The sequence below is a fragment of the Moschus berezovskii genome, chromosome 6 (assembly GCF_049115385.1).
Source record: "Moschus berezovskii isolate FMDL1 chromosome 6, NW_MosBer_1.0, whole genome shotgun sequence".
Classification (NCBI taxonomy): domain Eukaryota; kingdom Metazoa; phylum Chordata; class Mammalia; order Artiodactyla; family Moschidae; genus Moschus; species Moschus berezovskii.
Window position 1 is genome coordinate 33,414,780 of NC_142465.1, and position 24,293 is coordinate 33,439,072.

The 24,293-nt window shown below is 39.8% G+C and overlaps 1 protein-coding gene across 3 annotated transcripts in view; it reads right to left on the reverse strand.

Annotated features, from left to right (window-relative positions):
- DIP2B (DIP2 acetate--CoA ligase B (putative)) overlaps window positions 1-24,293 on the reverse strand; it is a 228,858-nt gene that overhangs the window by 33,498 nt on the left and 171,067 nt on the right. For all 3 annotated transcript variants that reach the window (XM_055395797.2, XM_055395794.2, XM_055395796.2), the window contains 13 exons: window positions 23,844-23,954; window positions 22,159-22,282; window positions 21,439-21,548; window positions 17,932-18,034; window positions 16,705-16,769; window positions 14,496-14,589; window positions 13,903-14,022; window positions 12,341-12,455; window positions 11,499-11,638; window positions 10,764-10,900; window positions 6,934-7,014; window positions 4,738-4,865; window positions 2,915-3,029 (listed from right to left, as the gene is read on the reverse strand). In XM_055395797.2, the coding sequence (XP_055251772.1) occupies window positions 2,915-3,029; window positions 4,738-4,865; window positions 6,934-7,014; window positions 10,764-10,900; window positions 11,499-11,638; window positions 12,341-12,455; window positions 13,903-14,022; window positions 14,496-14,589; window positions 16,705-16,769; window positions 17,932-18,034; window positions 21,439-21,548; window positions 22,159-22,282; window positions 23,844-23,954 (1,443 nt within the window). The remainder of the gene's footprint in view (window positions 1-2,914; window positions 3,030-4,737; window positions 4,866-6,933; window positions 7,015-10,763; window positions 10,901-11,498; window positions 11,639-12,340; window positions 12,456-13,902; window positions 14,023-14,495; window positions 14,590-16,704; window positions 16,770-17,931; window positions 18,035-21,438; window positions 21,549-22,158; window positions 22,283-23,843; window positions 23,955-24,293) is intronic.

Here is a 24,293-nt window from a genome sequence, read left to right on the forward strand (position 1 = left end):
TCCCATTTACAAAACATCTAGGTGAGGCCACTGCACACTGAGTCCTGGAGGCCACCAGCTCCCAGGGTACAAGGGTTCACCCCTGCTCCCAACCACCCAGCTGTGCACTCACTGAGCATTAGCTGTGCCTGCTTCTATACCTTTCACACCTGCTGTTCTTGGTATTGTTGTTTATATAATTTAATTAACTACCATGTCAAATGATAAAATATGAATGCAAAACAATACGAAGAGCTATGCTTTTGAAAGACTTATTAGAGGTGAGCTCCTAACAAACTACTGTTGATTTTCATAGGAATGGGCAAGTTCATTCTAAAAGGCAAGTATTATGTATTCTAGTTTCTTTCAAATACTCATGTTCTAGTCTAACTTGAAGTGAAACTAGAAACTAAAGACAATGCATTTGGATGTAGTTTAGGAAAGTAAGCTGGCCTGGAACTCAAATTGGTGTACTCAGACGCACATGCCTCTGCACTGAATGAAAGCACACTTGTACATTTTGTGTTAAAAGTTAACAGTTGAAGAATTTCTCACTGTTACAGTTTTCTGCTTCAATCACCTCCTAAAACTAACCTATCAACTATCAATACCAGTTTCAAACATACCAGGTGAGAGAGTTCTTTTTTAATTATTTCTTTTTTTGGCATCACCATGCAGCATGTAGGATATTAATCCCCAGAACAGGGACTGAACCTGCCCCCACCCCCTAACCGCCCCCACCCACCCACAGTGGAAGCATAGTATCTTAACCACTGAACCACCAGGGAAGTCCTGAGAGGATTCTTTTGTATTACCCACAAGTCTTACTGAAGAGGAGATCCAGCCTGAGAAGAATGGACCAAGAGCCATAAAAGATGGATTAAGTCCTTTTATTAAAAAGGCTTAAGATGGCAAAGGAATAGACCTGAATTCCATATTCCTCAGACTATCTCACTAACCAACAGCGATAAGTAGGAAATGGGAAGTCTGGAAGAGCTCCTAAGTCTCTAGTATCTTAGAATACGAAAATGTATCATGTGTGGCCTGGATTTTCCACTGAAAATATACTGCCTGCGGACTTCCCTGGTGGTCCAGGGGTTGGGACTCTGGTTTCATGGCAAGGAGCACGAGATCAGTCCCTGGTTGGGGAACTAAGATCCCACAAGATGCACAGCCAAGAAAACAAAAACAAAAATATACACCACTTGGTAAGTCATTTAAGGACCAACTTCCTTTGAAGGGGCTGAGTTAATTTATATCATACACAGACCTAGAATTAAACAACCTCTGGGCTCTAACCTACAGAACATATGGTATTCTTACTGTTGTTCTATGGATCCAAGAGCCCCAAGCTGAGAAGTTACAAAAAAGATAATAACCTCGTATTTCACACCCTAATCAAACCCAAAATGACTTTAACAAAAACTCTGATTAGTGAGATAGCACTGCATTTATCCTTACAGTTGCTTTCCAGGGGAAAATAACAACCTGGGGAATTTGCTTCCTATCACAGGAAAAAATGCATACTTCACCACAAGAGACTACCACTATTCCCCAAAATTCTTTCTGAATGAAACAAGCAGTGTGTTTGAAAATATGAACAGTATGAAAAAAATTCTCTTAGCAAGTCTGATTCTTAATCAGAGATCTTAATTCTCTTTCAGAGACCACCCAGTTCTACTTTCTTCCCCGCTTTTTCTGTCTACTCTATCTTCAGTAGATTCTCTTTCCTTTCTCTGATTTTCCACTACAAATAGCCTATGCTCTACCAGCTGACAATTCAAAATCACAGATCCTGCAGATAGATGAATCTTACAAGCCATCTAGTGCTATCACTCATCTCAGGCTCACATCATTTCTACAACTTTACTACTAGTTGGCAGTAAATAAATCCAAAAGCCTCAAGCAGACAAGTTACAGACACTGTGAACAACCCCAATACATATAAATTGCACGAGAAGGACAGTCCATGTTTCCTCTGGACCATCCATTCATCCAACAAATATTCTCTAAATTCTTGACTAGAGATTTTGCTTATGATGATTCTTCTTATGTTAACAATAATCACCATCATCTTTTACTGAATGCATGCACTAAATAGTTCATTATCTAATTACCATATTCATTAACCTTCCAATAGCTCTGAAATGGAGAAGGAAATGGCAACCCACTCCAGTGTTCTTGCTTGGAGAATCCCAGGGACAGCAGAGCCTGGTGGGCTGCTGTCTATGGGGTCGCACAGAGTCGGACACGACTGAAGTGACTTAGCAGCTCTGAAATACAGATAATTTTGTCTCCACTTTACAGATTAGGAGAGAAACTCAGCGAGGTGAAGCAGATGGTCTAAAGGCATTCATGTGGTAGGGGGTAGAGCTGGGGTTCAAAGTATGATTCTAAACGAACACCAGGCTCTCTGCATCATTCTAGTCTGATCCCCTGGAAAACACATCTTTCCTATTGAGCCCAAATCTTCCTCCTTCCTTAGTGGTTTATTTCACCTAGATCTCTAACTCCACAGTAAAGCTTCATCAAATTAAGAACAACAGCTCATATCAGGCACCACTTGAAGCAAGTAGTAAGATTGTGGCTGCTGGCATGGAGTTCACTAATTATGTCAAGCATGTGTTCCACATTTGGACAGTTAAAATGTTTGTGGGTAGAAACACTTAGGCACAAAAGAGCAAAAGAACTTGCTGAGCCGAGTCAAATTCAATTGTTTTTGGCAACCTGAGCAGAAAAATATTTTGTGGTCCATAAGGAGGCATGCTATTAATGATCTGATTTTGCTAACATTATCCGGAATATCTGAGTAGTTACTGGCAGGAAAAGAAGGCAGCAACATAACTCATCCACTGAAGAAAATGCTTCAGCAGTGGCTGCTGCCGCCTTTGACAGAAAAGCCAACCATCCCGACAGAGACCCCAGGTGTGCTTACCTGTAGCACACGGCTCATCCACTGGAAACTATCTTCCTCGGAAGCGTCAGGTCTTTGTTCTGCAACCACCACGATGCGCTCATCATAAAATACAGACACAGAAAACACAGCAATTCTAAGAGAGACAGATCAAACACATCAGGACTCCCTTCACAATCAGTCCTATTTGCTTTGCTCAATTGGAAATACAGAGAGGAGACATGCCCATTGCACTGCCCAGGAATGAGTAGTTTCGAAAAGAAAACGTCACAATCATTACCATCGAAACGAGGACGCAAAAAACATGTACTAAGCACCACTGTCGTGAATGTTGGGACGGAGCGATAAATAAGACAAAGTCCCTGTCTTCGTGGAGCTTGCGTGTTGGAGACAGAACAAACAAATAAATATGAAATAATGTCATGTCGTGCTATACACTAGGGGACAGAGGCAGGGCGGGGGCAGAGCAGTGTGTGGAGGTGGGCAGCGCCTCCCAGAGGAGCGGACATTGGAGCAGAGACCTGAATGAGGTGAGGACGCGAGCCACGCCGAGATCTGGAGGAAGAGGTTTCCGGGCAGAAGGAACGGAAAGCGAAAAGGTTCTGAGGTAGGAACGAGCTTGGCAGGTTTGAGGAACAGCAAGAAGGCCAGTGTGCCTGGAGCAGGGTGGTGAAGCAGAGAGTGGTGGGGAGAGGTCAGACCTGCCCGGACGTCACAGAGGGCCAGGGGAGGGGGTGCTCTGAGTGAGGTCTCCGCTCAAACGTCCCCCTGCTAGTGAAGCATCCTGGGACACCACCTTCCCCCCACATAACCAGCAGGAACCCCCACCCAATGTGGCATTTTCGTCCCCATCACCAGCTCACGTGGTCGTGATACCTATTTCCCCATGTGGTTACCTTAACCTGCTCTTCCCCCAGTGAGAATGGGCGCTTCCAGAGGGCAGAGACATGGTCTGTGTTGTTCACTGTCACACCCCGAGCATCTCAGTGGCACGCAGCTGGCAACCAATATACGCTTGTTGAATGAATGTGTGAAATAATGGGAAGGCATAGGAGGGGTGAGGACGCCGGCATGCCTGACCACCTCCCTTCCTTCTTTCCTTTCACCCACACATATTTAATGAACATCAACTGCATCTGCTGCGTGCTGAGTGCTGGTGATGTGACTGTGACCAAAGACAGAATCTCACAGGAAGCTGGTCCATTAAAAAACCTACACATTTCAGGAACTGGTTCTCTACTGGTTTGATCAATCTTTCTTACTCCTTCAAAACCTAAGGGACATCAAGACTGCTTTACACATATATCCATGACTGAAAACTACTGCATAGGATATCAATTACTCAAATATCTTTTCTTGCGTTATTATACAAGCAAAGAAAAAAGGCTATCTAATTGACTTCATCCATGGAATTTGAAACTAGCACTTATGTACTATGTAAATCTCTGCATTAAAATGGTGTAAGAATTTGGAGTCAAGTAAGAGAATAAACGCTTAGATGTAAAACTCCGACAGAGTAGCACCTATCTCAATTAGACTGAATGGGGTGACTTCTGTATTGAAGGAATGTAGGAAGTTCAATGTTTCAGAATTCTCAGTCTCAGGACTCAACAAACAGTAATAATCAAATACTGAAATCAAAATAAAAAACTAGCATATGTTTATCTTATTCCTCTCAATTACAGCCAAAGAACCAGACATTCTAAGATAAATAATCAAAGTCTGGTTTCTATTACACTTAATAAAAAACAATCTAATCTAGAGGATTTACAGAATATAACTCACACTATAGAGATGTTTAAATTTCACCGGAAGTGCTAACATCTGAACCTTGTACTACTCACCTTCCTCTATAAACAGTCTTTATTGACTCAACAGCCAGTCCAGTAGCAACAATGTCATCAGCATTATGTCTTCGACCACTAACCATCAGTAACCCGTCCATTTTCCCAACCACAAACACCAAGCTTCCCTGAAAGGTAACAGAGATTTATAAAATTTAAATAGTAAAACAGACATTTTACTCCCTGCCTTGAAATAAATCTTGAAATAAAATACTATACTTTATGGAGTCTAAGAAAGTGTTTGACATCTCAGAATCAGTGGCATCCTTTAATTAATAGGGTCATAACAGTACATAAGATAACAATTCATTCATATTCTTTCTTAGGGAGGAAGTTTACTTTACTTTTGGCCACAGAGAGCGGGCATGTGGAATCTTAGTTCCTGACCAAGGATCAAACCCATGCCCCTTGCAGTGGAAGTGCAGAGCTTTAACCACTAGACTGCTAGGAATTCTAAAAGAAAGAAATTAGGATGCCAAATGAGCACAGTTCATTTCTCCAGTCAGGTATTATGTTATTAGTTCACTTGTACTTATTCACGGAATCAATGCAGAGGAGAAAACTGTTAAGCCATTTAACACTGGAATTAGGACAAGAATAAAACAGTTTCAATGTGAGAATGAATGTCTCGATTTATAAGGGTAATGTTTCCATCTGGTAAGATTAGAAATATGTTAAGAAAGAAAGGTCTAAGGAATTGTAAGAGCCTCTCCATTCCAATAAAATAACTGAGCTACAGGAAGTCTGCTGTCAATGTCCTAAAAGCATCGTTTGTATAAATAATTCTATTATTATTTCATATAATTTTTATCAATAATTTTCCCAGACACGTTTGCAATAAACTAACTTTTCTCATTCATTACAGAATTCCTAAATTTTTGGACCATTTACATATACTGAATTATCTAGTAATCATCTCCACTTGAATGTCACTCCTTGATTCACTAAGTACAATGCAGTGCCACACACTGATGAGGCTATGTAAGACATAATCTCTAGTCTCAAGAAGCTACTGGTCCATCCTTCCGTCATCCCAGAAGACAAAAGAGAATCAGTCATTGCCAGCACAATCTGAAAGTGGACGTAAATAAAGAGAGTAAGACAGTCACTGCTAGTCCCCCAACGTCTGTTTCTCCATTTCTTCCATAGCAATAGGATTTCGAGCTGGGCATGGCTGACCTAAATAAAGACTGCATTTCAGCCTCCTCTGCAGCTAGGTTTGGCCAGGTGACTAGTTCAGAACAATGAGATATAAGGAGAAGTGTTGCTCAGCAGCTTCAGGGTTCTCTTAAGAGATAGTAGGACCGTCCTGTTTTATGGAATGCAAATGTGATGGCTGGAGCTCCATCTTAGACCTCAGCAGTGGAAAAGGAGCAAAAAGGAGCTCGGTTTTTGAGAATTTCTTGGTGCTAAGTGAATAAGTCAAGATAGTAGGTGTAGATGTCTCTTTCTGGGAGAGTGATTCTCTTAGAGGTATGCCCTCACCCCCACCATCCACCTATTAATGATGGGGAGGAAATAAAATAAAATTAGATCTTTTCTTATATAACTTGAACTGTTAAAATGAGAAAAAGAGCATATGAAGGTAATTAAGAGATGGGGGGAGATATGTTGGCTCAAAATAAAATCCAAACTTCCCATTATTTTATATAACACCCTCCAAGCTCTGGCTTCTGCCTTTCTCACCAGCTCATGAAGTTAACAGTGAGCTCTTTGAGAATAGGTTTTGTATCTTAATTGTATCTATAAACCTAGGACCTGTAAATTCTATTTGCTGAAAAACAAATTATTTTCTTTCAAAGAATTTTCTGTTACACCTGAGGCAGTACTGATAATCTATATGAAAATTATTTGTACACTATTATGGTTTCCTTTTGCTGTTGAAGTGAATTTTTCAGCACTCTTCTAACTTACTTAAATATATTAATCAAATCAAAGCAATGTAGCAAGAATAAGTGAAAATAACTAAAAAGAGTTTTGAAAGTAAAAAATAATGTTTTGATTTGAAGGAATAAAATGAATTTGGGTAATGGAAGCAATAAACACTACTCATTTTATGACACTTTTACAGAAACTGCTCTAAATATAAGTTAAGTGACCCTGGAATACTCTTGGACTAATTAGAATTTGTTCTATGAACTAAAGCACAAATATTTGGATCAGGTGCACCTAAACAAACATGAAAGCATCACTTACTGGCCCCACAAACCCCAACAATCCCGACCGGATGAATGGTACATCTCCAACTGGAGAGCCGGCAGAATTCACTGGAATCACCTAAAAGGCAGAAGAAAGTGAAAATGTTAGCTTAAAAATAAAAGAAGCATTTAATTTTTAAAATGTCTTTTAAAAACTTTTAAACAGTAATACACGCTTGTTGAAAACTAAAATATTATACGTAGTGAACCCAGGAATCCCACCCCCTTAAGAGATAACAAACATTTATAATTTGTTGTTTATCTCTCTAGACTTAATATATTGAGATTTTTTTTAAAGGGATCATAAAACACACTGTTTTGTAACTTGTTTTTTTCACGTATTATATGTGTTTCACATAGTGTATGTATTTTGGATCCCTTTTCAAGTTGGTAATAGTCAATCTATCTCCCTTTGTACAAGAATCCTATAATATACCATCACACTGGTGATGACATAACATAGCTTGTGGAGTCAGATAAAAATTCAATGTCTGGCTTTGCCATTTACTAGTAATGTGGGTCTTGAGGAGGTTCCCACATTTCTCTAAACCTGTTTCTTTGGCTATAAAATGGAACTCCCAATGCCTCTCACAGGCTTAGGGAATGTAAGCAGATTTGCAGATATAAGCACAGTGCCTGGCCCAGAGTCTGTACTCAAGAAATCATCAGAATTAGGACTATTAGAATGTAACCAGTCTTTCTGGCTAGGTAAGTCACTCTAATTTTTCACTATTACTAACAGTGCTTTATTGAATACTGCTGTACATATTTCTGTGCATTTGTACAAAAGGCATAGTCTTTTCAATTTTAACAGGCTGTCCTATAAAACTATTATAGCAATTTACACTCTACCAATATCATATTAGAATGCTTTCTCTATACTTTGGCTAACATGTTTTATCATTTTTTCCAAACTCTGCCAATCTGGTAGGCAAAAAAAAGAAATCCCACTGTTACTTTAACTGCATTTCTTTATTACTAACACAGATGAATTTATTTTCCTTTGCTTATCAGCCATTTGTATTTCTTTAGTGAATGGCCTAGTCAGGTCTCCTGTCTATTTTTTCTATTTGACTGGATTTTTCCCTTTAATTTTTAAGATTTCTTTTTTTTTATATAGGGAATAACTATAACAAGACCTAACATTTATTAAATGCTTATCATGTGCCAGGCACAGGTGTAAATACTTTAGAAATAATCAAGAAAACCCTGTGAGACAGAATAGTTTCATTTTGCAGATGAGAAAGTGAGGCACAGAGAGTTTCATTTGCCTCATATCAATTAGTAAGTGATGACAATGGAAAATTAGCTCTTTGTATTCATATGTGTTACAAAGTTGTTCTCACCAAAGCTTTTTTTCCCTTGGCCACACAATGCAGCTTGCAAGACCTTACAGTTCCCTGACTAGGAGTTGAACCCAGCTCTCCACAGTGAAAGGGAGGCATCCTAACCACTGGACCACCAGGGAGTTCCCTACCAATAGTTTTATTTTTAAAACTCACTTTTATCTTCTAACCAGCCATTTTAAGATCTTTTTCTAGTGAAGTATTAACCACACTGGAAAATTCTCGTAGGGTTTAAATGTAAAAATCCAGTAAGAAAAATATTAGAAAAATTTTAATCTGCAAAATCAGTGCAATAGTTTTCTTCTTTTTTGGTTAGGATTTTTATTCCACTTCACTGCCATTAAATTCTTACTGCAGATTTCAAAATTTCTTCATCACTATGGACCTAGAAGCTTAGTATTAAATCTGAGAATTTTGGCTAGGCACTTGCCCTCATAGGGGAATGTATTAAAATATTATTAGTAACTTCAAACACTGCTTGAGAATTTTATTTATATAAGGAAAGCGCAATGAAGAAAAACTCAGATGGAAACATATGTAGTCCAAGCACTTAAGAGAAATAAGGCGAGACTGGAATTAGTAAAATGTATATACCCTTAGCAAAGAAAATAAGCCAAGAGAATGGCAGTGAACATGTGCTTTAAGAGTTTATGAATTGGTCACAACTTCTTTTTTGCTTTGTGTTCTTTTTTGTTGTTGTGGTGGTCACAACTTTTGAAGGGAGGCCAAGAATGTAGTAATGATGATGATGATGATGGTAATAAAAGATGGTATTAAATTTAATTTAGTAATAAATTACTTAAATAATTTTAAAATATTTATTTAATAATTTCTATCATATCATTTTAGGCTGTGTAAACACAGATGATGGAACCTTTTTCAGCCACCACACCACACATAAAGATAACATTCTCCTGCCATTTATACCTCTTATTACATAATTACATGTGCTGATTTTTATATGGGATGGCAGAGAGATGTGCCATACCATACTGAGACTAAGAACCACTTGCCTGGATTAACAGAAAAGTGAAAGTGTTAAGTCACTCAGCCATGTCCAACTCTTTGCAACCCCATGGACAGTACCCTGCCAGGCTCCTCTGTCTATGGAATTCTCCAGGCAAGAATACTGGAGTGGGTTGCCATTCCCTTCTCTAGAGGATCTTCCTGACCCAGGGATCGAACCTGAGTCTCCTGCATTGCAGGTAGATTCTTTACCATCTGAGCCATCAGGGAAGCCCAAAAGGGAAGCTAAAAGAACTGAAAACTGGCAGTAGTCATATAAGCCCTGTTTAATGTGAAGGGAACATGGCCCACAAACTGGAGTTCTCTGTTCCCTAAAAGGGAGCCTGAGGCAGGTTAATCCCAGTTAGGAAATACAGACAATTAATCATGCCTGTTCTGATTTCCAGGCTCACCAGGCGGACTTTCATTACAATTTGGCTTCACATGCAGAACTGCCTGCAGGAAAATGATGCGCTAGTTTCACTGAAAAATGAGCTATTTGAGGAGTTTTGGGTTTTCCTGATGTACCACAAGCATGGAAAATAGTGCCAGACATGCAGAAGGCACTCAATAAATATTTCTCTCACTGAAAGACTGAATAACCAGAGCAATCTGCCCCTGTGACAGACCAGGTTTTCATTTTTCATTAGGAAGCTTGCATTCCAATTTACATCCATCTATTTTTTTGTAATCAATTTTTATTGGAGTATATTTGCTTTAATACATCAGTCTTTACAAGCTTGGCTAACCTCAGTCTACTCGTGAAAGATTAATCCATTCTCACTGCACTCTCAGAATTAAACCTTGGGGCTTAGAGGACTTTCCTCGTAGTCCAGTGGTTAAGAATCCACCTGCCAGTGAAGGGGACATGAGTTTGATCCCTGGTTCAGGAAGATTCTACATGCCATTCTAAGCCCGTGAGTTGCAACTACTGAGCCCATGCACCCTACAGCCCAAGCTCTGCAACAAGAGAAGCCACCACTATGAAAAGCCCGAGCACTGAAACTAGAGAAAGCCCATGTGCTGCAATGAAGACCCAGAGTAGCCAAAATTAATTAATTAATTAATTTGGGGGACTATAAAGCTCAAACCATGGGACACTGACCAGGGTGAGTTTCTGTGAGGACTTTTAGTTTTTAAGAGATAAACAAGAACACTTTCTGTGTGCCAGGTGCTCGTCTAAGCACTCTATAAACATTAACTCATTTGGTTCTCACAACAATCCTGGGGTAGATACTATGATTACTCACATTTTAAAGAGAAGGAAAGGTTGCACAGAGAGGTTACACAGTTCACCCAGGGTTGGCTAGGCCTAGGGTCTCAGGGATGGACCCTGAGCACTCCAACTCTGGAGCACACACTCCCAACTGCTGCACGGTGTATTTCCCATCAGCCAGCTCAGCTGCCATAGCAACACCAACACTCAGCTGCCACAGCTGACCCAACATCTTCCCCATGAAACTTGAACATCAAGTACCTCAAATGTGTTTTTGGTCACCCCAGCAAGCCCAAAGTACATCATGCCTCCTGTCCTGGAGCTGACACAGATTTCTCCAATTTCATCTGTTTTGCAGAGTTGAGGAGGTCCATCGGGTTTCACAATGCACATCATTCCTAGGGTACAGAATACACAGTCAAGGGACAGTCTGGAAAACCTTCGCAAAAAAAACCTCATCCTAATGAACCCAGGAAAGTTTCCCATTTATTGAGCAGCATTAAGTCAGAATACCAAACAGGAATGTTAAAAAGAGACCTGACACTGTACAGGTATATCTGAAATTTCCATCTTTTGGTTCTGAAGGTAATTTTTTAAATTCAGCAAACAAAACATACAAGAGATGCAGACTGAAGCTTTTAAAGACTGACATTAAAAATGACGGCAAAGTCTGAAGAAACGGGTTAAATTAATTTGCCCTTACACAGATCAAACTCAGACACACAGGAAGCAGAGTACTCTAACTTTCTGTCAGCCCAACACCTTGATAACCATAGTGAAAACCAGACTAGGATCACTCAAGTGTTTAGCTATCCACGTGAACAACTGTAACTCAAACACTCACAATTAAATCACCCAATCCTGCTGGAAGGTAAGACTCTTACAACAGTCCAAGCACTAATTTCTGGATTTCTGGTTTGGGATTGCATTTCACCAGCCTCCACTATCTCTAGAGACACATCTTATGAAAAGCAAATGGCGCTCCTGAGAACTCACCCCCGGGCATCACATGGCCCACGTCCTGAACAGTCAGTGCTGAATTTTTATCTTCAGTGTTGACCCGTATTACTCCATAGCTCAATCCATTCATGGAGAGAATGGCTCTTCCTGGCAGAGGGGCCCCTGGAACTCCAGGTCTGAAGACAAAATAAACATCAAATTTGTCAAATTAAAAGCTATTAAGAGAAAAGTACAAATATGGAAGAAAGAAAAATTTCCTCTGGCTACCACACAAACAAAAATCCTCATTTCTCTATTAAAAATCTGCCAAATTAATCAAGTTCACACTTGCAAAGCATGGTGGAAAAAGTAAATTTTAATCGGTTGTCAAGAATATATTGGCTTGAGGACTTCCCTAGTGGTCCAGTGGTTAAGACTTCATGCTCGCAATGCAGGGGGCATAGGTTCAACCCCTGGTCAGGGAACTAGATTCCACTTGCCACAAATGAGACATTCTGCCGCCAAATAATAAATAAATAAATTGTTTAATAAAAGAATATATTGGCCTGAGTATACTACATGTGCAGGTAGTATCTACACATAAGCTACAATCAAGTACATTTCCTGTCTAAGATACTAAGGATTTTGAAGAGAGAAAAAGAACTATTTCACAAATACAAGATGAGAACTGCTGAAATAAAATTTCAGTTTCTAGTTATACTTCGGGCAATAGTAGGAATAATAAATGAGATGCTTTAAATTGCTTTACAAAGTCATTTTCATTTTCAGGCTTATGAAGCAGAAAATTAGACCTCACCCCTTTGTCACCACCCGGTCAATTCTGCACATTTGATCAGAGCTGTAACATCCATCAACAACACAAACATTCTGAACAATACCTGCGGATTGCGACAGTCATGGCTTCGGCAGAAGTAGCACATGGACAGATGGCCTCAGGTTTCAGACCATGGCTTTGGAAAAGACTCAGGAAGGCATCACAGGATGACACAGACCCTGAGGAGTTGAAACAGATCAACCCGAGAGCTTGAAAGTGTGATTTTCATTACTGCAGGAAACTGGTAAAGAACAGAAAGCTGACACATTTGTACATCATTTGTGTGAGTGTATGTTCAGTCGTGCCCAACTCTTTGTGACCACATGGACTGTAGCCCATCAGGACCCTCTAACCATGAGATTTTTTCCAGGCAAGAATACTGGAGTGGGTTGCCATTCACTTCTCCAGGGGATCTTCCTGACCCAAGTATCGAAACTGCATTTCCTGCGTCTTCTGTATTGGCAGGCAGATTCTTTACCACTGAGCCATCTGGCAAGCCATTAATTCTGTGCAAGTATTTTACTGTGTCTCTGAGATGGTTGACAGGTTTCAAGGACAAACAAATGCTTGTCCAGCCCATGAAAGGTCACTGGCACTATTTAAAGTTACAGCGTGGAATTGGCTGTTCCTACTGAACTGCCCAATCAATAGCAGAGGTGTACTGCAGGCAACAGGCAGCTGGTTTGGAAGCAAGCAACTCTTCCTGAAGCCACTACTGCATTGCAGCCAGTGCATTACTAATATTCTGGCTTAGCGCCATCCTTTTCATGTACTCACTGACTTTTTTCTTATTAAGGCCAGTCCCAGGTTTGTGTTTTATACCAGGATGATCATTGTGACTGCTGACAAAAGTTCCCTGATGACAAAGAACACGGTAGTGTCCGATGTTCTACCTGATTCTACCCTACGGAGGCTCAGGATGTTTGTGCTTGTTAGGAACACAGTAAGGTCTCTAAAAGCTTTTGCAAACTCTTCTGATTTGCTGACAGGGAATTTACAGAAAGTCCAGACACTTGGTTATAGTAAGTTATCTCCTCATTGCTCTTTTTAGTTACATGACAGAGACAGGACCTAAGTGAGTGAGCACAGAGTGCTTTTAAAAGCTTATAGATCCATCAAATGATGAACGACTACATGAAATGTAATATATCTATACAAAGGAATATTATATGGCAATATAAAGGAATAAAGTCCAGACATAGGCCACAACATGGAGGGATCTTGAAAATGGAAGTGAAAGGAGTTGGTCAGAAAAAAACCACACATAGCATGACTACATTTATGTGAGATGTCCAGAATAGGTAAATATATAGAGACAAGGAGTAGATTAGCAGTTGCCTGCGGCTAGGGGACAGAGGATGGGAAATGGGAAATGACAACTAATGGGTATGGGGTTTCTTTTGGGGATGATGATGTTCTAAATTCAGGTCAGTGGTGATAGTGTTATAACTCTATGAACATGCTAAAACCACTCAACTGTATTTTAAATGGATGAGTTTTATGATATATGAATTATCTCTCAATACAGATGTTTAAAAACAAAAAAACTGCTTATGGAAAGGGGACGAAAACCTCAGCCTACCAAAGGAAAGGAAATTCCCAGATTGACACTCCAAAAATACTCACAGGGATTAGCTCCATCAGTCACAATCAACATCCGGAGGGAACTCAAGCTCACATCTCTTTGGTCCCGATGAGCCATCATAGCCCAGTGCAAGTCTCGGCATTTCACTAAAGCCACCCTGGCTATAAATGCAAAAGAGGTAAAGTTAACACACATGTGCTAAATCTGGTAGATATTAATATGCTACAGTAAAAACATTTTCATTTATTTTAGGAATCATGAATTGCACTTAAGAGAAAATAAGAAAGGTCTCAAAGAAATGGTGCCAGGTGCTCTGAGGCAGCAGTGACTGACGGAAACATGACTACCTTGCTCAGACACCTATAGAGAGGTCTCGTGTCCAAGCCAAGGAAGGATCGAGCACCAGAGCATTCCAATAAATCTAATTCAGGCCCAGATTCACAGAGTCATCTCAGTCCTTCAGAAAGGACAACAACCGAGATGAACTAGACAACATATCTAATCTTATAGCAACCAAATTCTAAAATCTGTTAAGGTACCAAGGTATAGAAGTATATCTCTAGAAGACCAATTTGAAAAGCCCTGAAATCTCAAACAGTTACATAATTAAAGCTTAGATGCGATGTGTAACTACCTTTGTGAGCATGTACTCTTTGGACCCAAGAGAGAGGGCAAGTCTTCATAACAGAGTAGGGAACACTAATTGTATGCATCTTATTCATTACATTCTGAAAAGCAAAGAAAGATAAAAAGTAATGAGTATCTAATACACACTTAGCATTTTAAAACTGAATTGATACTCTGTTAACAATTTTAACCATATAATACTCAAACACTAATGCTCTTTGAAAAAAATCTAAAATATTCTCTATAAGGTTGAAGCCTCCTTTGCTACCTATTCTCAAACCTGATTCCCTCCTCTCCTCCTCAGAGATAGTCACTGTTAAGAATCTGCCATGGACCCTTCCATTCCTTTTTATAGGTATCTATATGTATATTCTTATTTTTAACATGAAAGGCATCATACTATACATGTATCTGCCACTTGCCTTTTTTTCACTTAAATTGTGTTAGAGCTAATGTATATTTGTGTGTTAGTCGCTTAGTCGTGTCTGACTGTGACCCCATGGACTGTAGCCTGCCAGGCTCCTATGTCCATGGGATTCTCTAGGCAAGAATACTGGAGTGGGTTGTCATTTCCTTCTCCAGGGGGTCTTCCCAACCCAGGGATCAAATCTGGGTCTCCTGCGTTGCAAGCAGATTCTTTACTGTCTGAGCCACGAGGGAAGCCCGAAACATATGAAATCTATCTATATCAGTGTAACAGATCTATATATTTTTTTAACCCACTGCATAGTATTTCATAGTATGACTATACCAAATTTACTTAGGTATTTCCCTATTGCTGACAAACTTTTTGCAATCATAAACAACGTTTCAAGGAACATATTTATACTCATTTCCCTAGCATGTGGGCAAGTGTTTCTCTAGGGTAGGTAGAGAAAAGTTGTACCACTGAGTCACAGGCTGCATGCTTTTAAAATGGAACAGACAACTGCCAAACTGCCCTCCAACCCTCTAAGTGCCTTCCCTCAACATTCTTATGAAAGCATAAGCACATATTACATACCACAAAGGGCTGGGTCTTCCAAAGCAAGAAATCAAAGTTTATCTGTCACTAACAGGAGATCCTGCCCAGACCCGTTAGGTGTTTTGGGAGATAAAACTGAACAACCTGAGAGGGTCATGCAATTTGGTGTCTCTCCTGCCGAACATAGCCAGGACCCCCGTACCCAAAGAGATCCAGCCTGACAGAGTAACTGAATCTTGGTACTTAGACTGGCCATTCTGTGTACCACCTATCCAAAGATACCAAAATACCGCTGCAAACCTATTTTTCCTCCCTCCCCCAAGTTTCCAGCTACGGTGACAAACTTGGATTTCAGGGGAAGAAAGGTGTTTATAACTAATTCTTCACCCATGTCCCTATCTTGCTTTGTGTATCACAGAGAGAAGATTCTCTCTAACTCCTCACAAGGGTTTCTTAAGTTTTGATTTAAAAAAAAAAGGGGGGGGGAATGGGAGGGACTTCAGAGAAGAGCTAGAAAGAATGTATGGCTCAAGGAATAAGGCTTTTACTAATCTGAGGGATCCTGGGGGAAAAGGGAAACACTCTCCTTCCCTGGGCTTCATTTCCTACTCTTTCTCAGTCTCCTGCAATGTGTGAGAAGTTGGACAAGACACTCTCAAAGGTCCTGAGGGTCCTGTATCTCTTCTCTCCTCCCTCCTAATCAGAATGCTCCGTAAGAACCTTTTTCCACTTGAAATGCACCCCTCCCCCCATTTTCACCCTCCCAAAAATCTCTATATGACTATATCTTACTCATTTCTCAGTCCAATTCAACTGATACCTCTTTCATAAAAATTGAGGCCAGAGCTAGGAGGAAGTCACCTTTTTCTAACTCCCTTAGCATGGTACCTGTTCCTCTACTGTGGAAAGGAGCCTGAGCTACCTTGTTTACAATATTCTTTCATTGCAGCATGGACTCATTCAAACATTCTGTCCAATGGAAAGTTAGATATTATTAACCACAGCTTCAAAGTTCTAGATACATGCTATTATGTGAAGGGTACAACCAACCACACAATGGAGGAAAAACAGAATTATGTTCTCCCTTAAAAAAATTACCGTTCATATCACAAAATTAAATTCCCCTGGAAAATATGACTGATCTTTTGGCAGCTTAAATTTCATACAAACACCGTGAGATGCTGTGGTTACACAGTACACACAATGATCTGAATCATAAGTACAATAAAGCTCTTGATTCTGTGTAGCTTACCGCAAACATGCCATGCCACAGCCCAGCATCCTTCTTAAAGTCTAGAACATTTACTACTGTTTCTCCTATAACAGAAAAAAAAACAGGAAAAAAACACAAGGAAATCATCTTTAGTTTAAGTAGCAAAATTCTGTCATTTGCCTCTATGAAACAATCGACTTGGTACTTTTAAAAAACCACTAAAAGCTCTCAGGGTCTTCTGATTACATGAGGGTCCCCTCACACTGGCTGGGGAAGTGATCATAGAGTGACGTGGTCACAGATGACACAATGAATTTGGAATTCCTTGACTTAGGCACTGTCTTTGAGATAATAATTTTTTCCTAATTATATAAGGATCACATGTTTGCTTCAGAAGTTTCACAAGCATATGTAGAAAATTATACTTCCTAGAGAAAATAAAAAATGGTGGTATATGCATAAATCTATATATAGTATCTACATACACACACATATGCTTCTAAGCTTATATACTTGTATACAGATAGCTATCTGACAACAAAATTGGTATATATTGCTCTGATTTGTTTCCACTCAATGACATACTGAAATAATCATTAAGAACCTGAGTTTTGAAACCTCAGATTATAACCCAGTATACGAATATATGATAATTCAATCAACTCCTTTTGGTATTTTGACTGATTTTATTACATATATATATATATATTTTAACCAAACAAGAATGTGGCTGTATAATGCTGCCATAAGGAGCATGTATTAACTTGTTTCATTCTATGAAAGAAAAATAAAACACTAAAAGAATTAATATTGTGAAGAACATTCTAAGGGAAATCGTCATTATGCAATATCTATCAACACATCTGAAGTCCAACAATCCAGAATACATTTTGTGTTTTAATCTGTGCTTTTTGGTAGCAGAATTTCTTTGATTCTAACTCCAAACATACAGCAGGTGACAGCTCTATATGCATGGGGAGATGAAGGTACTTGACATTCCACAGCTAATAAACACATGGATTTAATTAGCTCTCTATTTCTGCACTCTAGAAATCATTCTTTACATATTTGGTTTGCCCAGAATTTTTGTTCCTTTAAATTACAGCATATTTGTGAAAAAGAAGAAAGAAAAAGCGAGCCAAGAATGTGTCTTAGAACATTTCCCTCTGAATGCGGTCATTAACTGGAATCCAGTCACCGGGCAGAGGGCTCACAGTTACAGAGATCTGAGCTCACAGTGCAGCCAGTCATGGGGTGAAGTCTGACCTTCAGAATAATTGCAGGCCTGGGACAGAGCTTGGCAGTGAGACAGCATTGCAAGGCGGGACACTGTAACTCCCATTACACTCCCTTCTTTGCTTGTTTTATACTAGGAGAAAAAAAACACAGAAAACAAAAACACAAGAAACAATAAAATGGATTATTTCAAATGACAAAACTAGAATCCATAAATGAAACCCAGAAAAACCATGACAATGGGCTGAATTTAACATTTCATATAAATATCTGAGGCTAGGCGACTGGGACCCAAACTTCAATCACACAAAGACAGGACTAGGGAATGACAAAGCTCAACAAAAATTCACACAAAAGGTGTGAAAAATTCTTCAAAGTTTAATTAGTTAATTAGTTAATCAGTGTGAAGTGGCTGCTAACGAAGCTGAAAAAAACAAGTGACTTGGGCTGCATTAACAGAAGCACAGCATCAAATACAGGGCAAGCAGAGTCAAAGGTGCAGAAGTGTATCAGCAGCTCCTGGCGGGGAGGAGAGACTGGGAAACGGCCTAGTCATGCCTCCAGACCAATCAGCTGTAATTTCGCTTTTACCTCGAAGCTGCTCGATACCTCCTCAAGTTGCTTTTTACCAAGATCAGTCACTTTTTATTATTAAATCAAAAGCACATACTGCACACTTCACTGTATCAGACCTTTCTGTAATTTCTGACACCTTTCTTGACACTTTCTCCTTTCTCAGTTTTTGTGATAATCCTCTTTCCTGTTCAATATTCTCTCTCCCTTCCCTCCACTTTCTCTGCTCATCCTTTGAATGCTGGCATTCCCTGAAAGTCCTGTTCTTCCTCTTCTTTTTTCACTTAAAAATTTTTTTTATTTATGTATTTTCGGTTGCACTGGGTCTCTGTTGCTGTGCACCGGCTTTCTCTAGCTGCAGAGAGTGCAAGTTACTCTCGAGTTGCAGTGTGCGGGCTTCTCTTGTTGCACAGCACAGGCTCTAGGTGGACAGGCTTCAGTGGTGGCAGCACACAGGCTCAGTAGTTGCGGCTCGTGGGCTCAGCAGTTGCAGCTTTGGGCTTTAGAGCACAAGCTCAGTAGTTGTGGCATATGGGTTTAGATGTTCAACAGCATGTGGAATCTTCCCAGACCAGGGATTGAACCCAGGTTCCCTGCTCTGGCAAGCAGACTCTCATCCACTGTATCACCAGGGAAGTCCTCTTTTTGCTTCTATCCATCAGGGTACCACACTCCTGATGACTCTCAATTCTCCATCTCCAGCTCAGACCTCTTTCCAGAGATTCAGACTCGGAGGGTCAACTCTTCACCGCGACTGACCCATAGTCCCATGAAACCCAATGTAACCACCACCACCTCTCCACCCATGAAAACTTTTCTTGCCATCACTTTTTAAAAAAAAATTATTTTATTTATTAGGCTGCACCAGTATTAGTTGCGGCACATGGGATCTTCGATCTTTGCTGGGAATCTCTCTTCAACACGTGGAGTCTCTAGTAGTGGCATGCAAACTCTTAGTTGCAGTACGCACTGGGAGAGTGGAATCTTATCCACCAGACCAGCAAGGAAGTCCCTCTTGCTGTACTTTCTATCTTGGTGAAGGATGCCATCATCTCTCCTGCTGCCCAAGTCAGAAGCCTGCGTGTCTTTCTTGCCTCCTCCCTCTCCAGTCAGTCATTAAGTCCTGCCTCTTCTTATTCCTTACTGCATCTCAGTTCCATCCATCCACTTTTCTCCATCCCCATCTCCACGAACTTGGGTTCACCTGGATAACTGTCAAAGTTCCTCATTTCCTATCTTAACCCCACCATACAGATACATCTTTTAACCACGTATTTATTCTTTCCACTCTGCTGCTGACAATACTTTGATGGCTTCCTATTACCCACAGGACGCTTGAAACTCACTAGCAACATCCTATGGATAATAAGAGGATTCCAAAGAAAACTGCAAGTTCATTCAGAACAGCAGAAGCCTGGAAATGTACAGGATAGTAGTTCTACATGCTCAGAGCTAAGCAGCAGCCACATAACAAAGGGCCCTTAACCTTTTAGGAAGAACCAATAAAGAAGCCTGAAAAAGAGTGGTCAGTGAGTAGTCAGGGAAGCCACTGAACAGTTTTAAGGAGGATGAAAGGATGAACCATGTCATCACTGAGAGATGATATGCATTGAGAGCTGACTGCTAGATTTAGTATTTTAATTGCCTATTTACTTGTCTGTCATTTAAACATACTCAAATCCCTTTCATCTCTAAAAGCAATCCTTCTTCCATCTAACATTACCTCGTTACCTCTTAAAGTTACTGCCCACTCTCTTCCTTTTTCTTTTTTTAAATTTTCTCGGCCACACTGCATGGCATATGGGATCTTAGTGCCTTGACCAGGGATCAAACCTGCCCTTGCATTGGAAGCACAGAATCTTAACCACTGGACCGTCAGGGAAGTCCCTCTTTTCCCTTTTATGCAAAAGTCGTTTAATCGTGTCTGACGCTTTGTGACCCCATGGACTATAGAGTCCATGGAATTCTCCAGGCCAGAATACTGGAGTTGGTAGCCTTTCCCTTCTCCAGGGGATCTTTCCAACCCAGGGATCGAACCCAGGTCTCCCACATTGCAGGTGGATTCTTTACCAGCTGAGCTATCAAGGAAGCCAGGGCTCAAGGTTGGGGGGATTTTTTCCCCAAAATCTTTTTTTTTTTTAATAATTTATGGATGTTTATTCATTAATTTAGCGAACAGTTGAACATTTACTAACATTGTCTCAAGCAAGATGCAGAGTACTTGAGGGCACAGCTTTTAGAGTGCAACAGATGGGAATCTGAGTTCCAGCTCTGTCATTTTTGAGTCAAAGGTTTTAGACAAACGTTTGGTTGGTGACTCAGGTTAGTTTAAGTCTCAGTCTTCTTAGCTACTAAGCAGGTTTATTAACAGCCCCCACATCCCCCCACCTCACAGGGTACTTGTGAGGATTGACTGAGATACTGCATTTAAAGCACTTGGCCTGGTGCCTGGTATGCAGTAGGACTTAATCCCTCAACTGGATTATGTCATCAATCAATCACGCAACCACAATAACCTTCAATACCAAACGCTCCAGCCATCTGTTTCTTCTTGCTCTTCATCTGTTAAATTTGTTCTTTTCAAGCACAGCTATTTTTCTTCCTCATTTCTTCAGTCTCTCACTTCCCCCCTCACCCCTACCACTCCCATCCCCAAAGCAGCAGAGAAATACCTCTGCCAGTAAATCACTCCTTAAACCTCGGAATTTCTCAAAGTCTTCTGTAACTTTCTTACATGACAAGGGTCAATTTCTTTGTTGTCTTTCTCTTGAATAGGTAGTTATGCTCAAAATAATTGGGACAGAAGGGCCATTGGAAAGCATCTTATGGGGCAAAAGATGGCAATCTAACAAACCAAGGGGACCTTCTAACATTAAAACTGCAAAAAGTGAGTTTTAAATTTCAAGGGACCTCAACCAAAGCCAAAGGAAAAGCCAGAATGTACACCCCAGACTTAGGACTTACCTCAATGTATGCTGGCTCTGTGCCAGCAGGTGAGATGAGGGGCTGCCAGTCCTTAGGTGGCTTTGAAAGGTACTTGGAATCTGTTACAACCCATTTGAGTCGGGGCCAACCTAAACCAAACCCAAGATAAAAATTGAATTGCCTAAGCCATCAGAAAAGAAATTCACAATGAATTGGTCATTTTAAATATCAAGAGATCAAATCAAGATCATTTTATAAACAAGAAAATACCTCATTTAGTGTTTAGCGATAAATCACCAGACATTTATACCTTCTTTCAAAAGCCCAATCGTTCCACATGCTAACACCAGGCCTTGACATTACCTCAACAACTGGGAGGTCCATTTGGCAGTGGAAGTCCACTGAGGTTAGTGGTCTATCCTCTGTCTCTACATGGAGCATTTACTTTTAGTGAACAGAGTGGTAGCTTTTCCAACCATCAGCATAAAGGTTAAGAGTGTGGGCTGTGGAATCAGACAGATTTGGGTTCAAATCGCTGCTCTGCCATATCTTAGCTGTGACTTTGGGCAAGTTACTTAACCTCTCTGTGTCTCAGTTTCCTCACCTGTAAAATGGGGATAATAATGGTACCTACTTCATAAGACTGTGAGAATTACATAAGAAAATATGTTAAATACTTAGCTACTATTAAATTAAAACACTAATTAAAGCACTCAGCATTAGTTTTTAACTGATAATTCAGGTGCAAATATTACCAACCTTTAAATTGTACGATTTCTCCATTCTGAGTTTTTGGCAATCCCTTTAGACAAACCTCACTGGTAAGAGCTAAGGCAATACCACAGCTTCCTAGCAAGAAGCCAATCTGCTGCCCCCCAGCATCCTGTGGAGAAAAAATAATGAACATGGTAGGGGAGCGAACGTGAGCACACCCAAGCCCAAAATCTGACACTGAGTAATGCTCTGGCACTTGTGCAATACATTCATGAAATCCCCCTGATATCTGGCAACTGTCAAAATCCAGTGACAATATGTTCTTCCAAATAACTGCTACAGCACAATGATTTCCTGAGTGCAAACCACGTTTTATTAATCTGACACTGCTAACGATGAATTCCACTAGCCAAATGTGGCCATTTTAGTCAAAGGTCAGCAATGCTCCTCTTCTAAATTAATCTCAGGAAATAAAATAAAAGTGAACATGGTTAAGTTGTCCTGACCAAGCCATAAACCCAAATCCAAAAGGAAAGCAATTCAGGTCAGAACAAAATAAATAATGTAAATGGACACCAAATGTCCAAATTTACAATGAAAGTAAATGGACAATTATAGCCAAGTTCATATACTTCCTATTATTCTATTTTAAAGGAGATAGATTTAAGCCTTACAACAGCAGCAGAGAAATAAAACCAAAAGATACAGCCTAAAGCATTTCCATTAAAATGTCATCTTAAAAGTATCATTATGAAACCACATAAACATTGCCAACTTAATAATTTAAGAACAACCCTATGATTTCCTTACCAATCTAAGGATACTTCCTTCTACCAACCAGAGTTTCAGGGATGCTACTCATTTTGTTCTTTTATTCCTTTCATAAAAAAAACTCTTTTCTTGTAAATCTACAGTTTCCACCATATTTATCTTCATCATCAACTCTCAATAATAAACTGCATGAGAAAATTAAGAGTCAAACAGCTCATGGAGAAATCACTTGATTAAACTTTGACATTTGCTACATATGCTTCATTTTAATAGGGCTGATGTGTTGCCAAAGTAACTTCTATATCCCAGAGTATAACACATCACTGCATCACACTTGGACTTAATAGAAATCTTAGATGTTAAGGAAAATGCTCTTATAGAAAGATTCCACCTACTATAAATGTGGATTACTTACAGTCTCTGAAGCAAGAATGGGACTCTCTATAAAAGCTAATTGTTGAAAAGTCAAGTACACCCCCGTAATTTTTAAGTGGTATATATATATATAATATTATAAAAATTCCATCTTAGTTGCAAATAGGTTATTTTCATGAAACTTGAAAATATTCATAAATAGATTTTCTACAACTTCCCTGTTTTTAGAAAGTGAAGTTAAGTTCTTAGGAAAATGGTCAGACTGTTTTAAGTGTTCTGTGGTGTGTGCTTAGATGCTCAGTTGTGTCCGACTCTTTGGGACCCCATGGACTATAGCCTGTCAGGCTCCTCTGTCCATGGGATTCTCCAGGCAAGAATACTGGGGTAGGTTGCCATGCCCTCCTCTATGGAATCTTCCCAACCCAGGGGTTGAACCCAGGTCTCCTGCATTGCAGGCATATTCTTGACTCTCTGAGCAACCAGGGAAACCCCTTTAAGTGTTGTAACTGTGTCAATTCATCCAAGAACCTCGATGCCTGCCGTGTTACATCAGGCTACATTCCTCTTAAATTAAGCAGCGTTACCTTTCTGGTAAGAGGTACCTCTATCGGCACTGGAATCACTTCTGCCAGGAGACACCCATAAAAAGCCACCATAAACATGACTGGATCATTGTTGGGGTAAACCAGAGCTACCTAAAAGGCATAATGACATTCAATAACAGAGGAATAAAAGCAGACTAATGCCTTCAATGTCTCTAAGTAGTACATTTATATATGACATTTATCATGAAGACAATAGGTCAAACTATTTAATAGCCTAAAGAAAATTAAGTTATTGAGATGGATGCACAAATCTAAAAGGATCTCTATCATTCCCATGATTATACAAGGCACAATTTAGAGACTATAATGTAATCTATCATCATCACCATAAGAAATTTTTCACTTAATTCTATTGGTGATTTAGCAATAAACAACTCATCTTAAGTAGTAAGTTAATTACTTACAAAACCTAAGGTAATTTACTTTAGT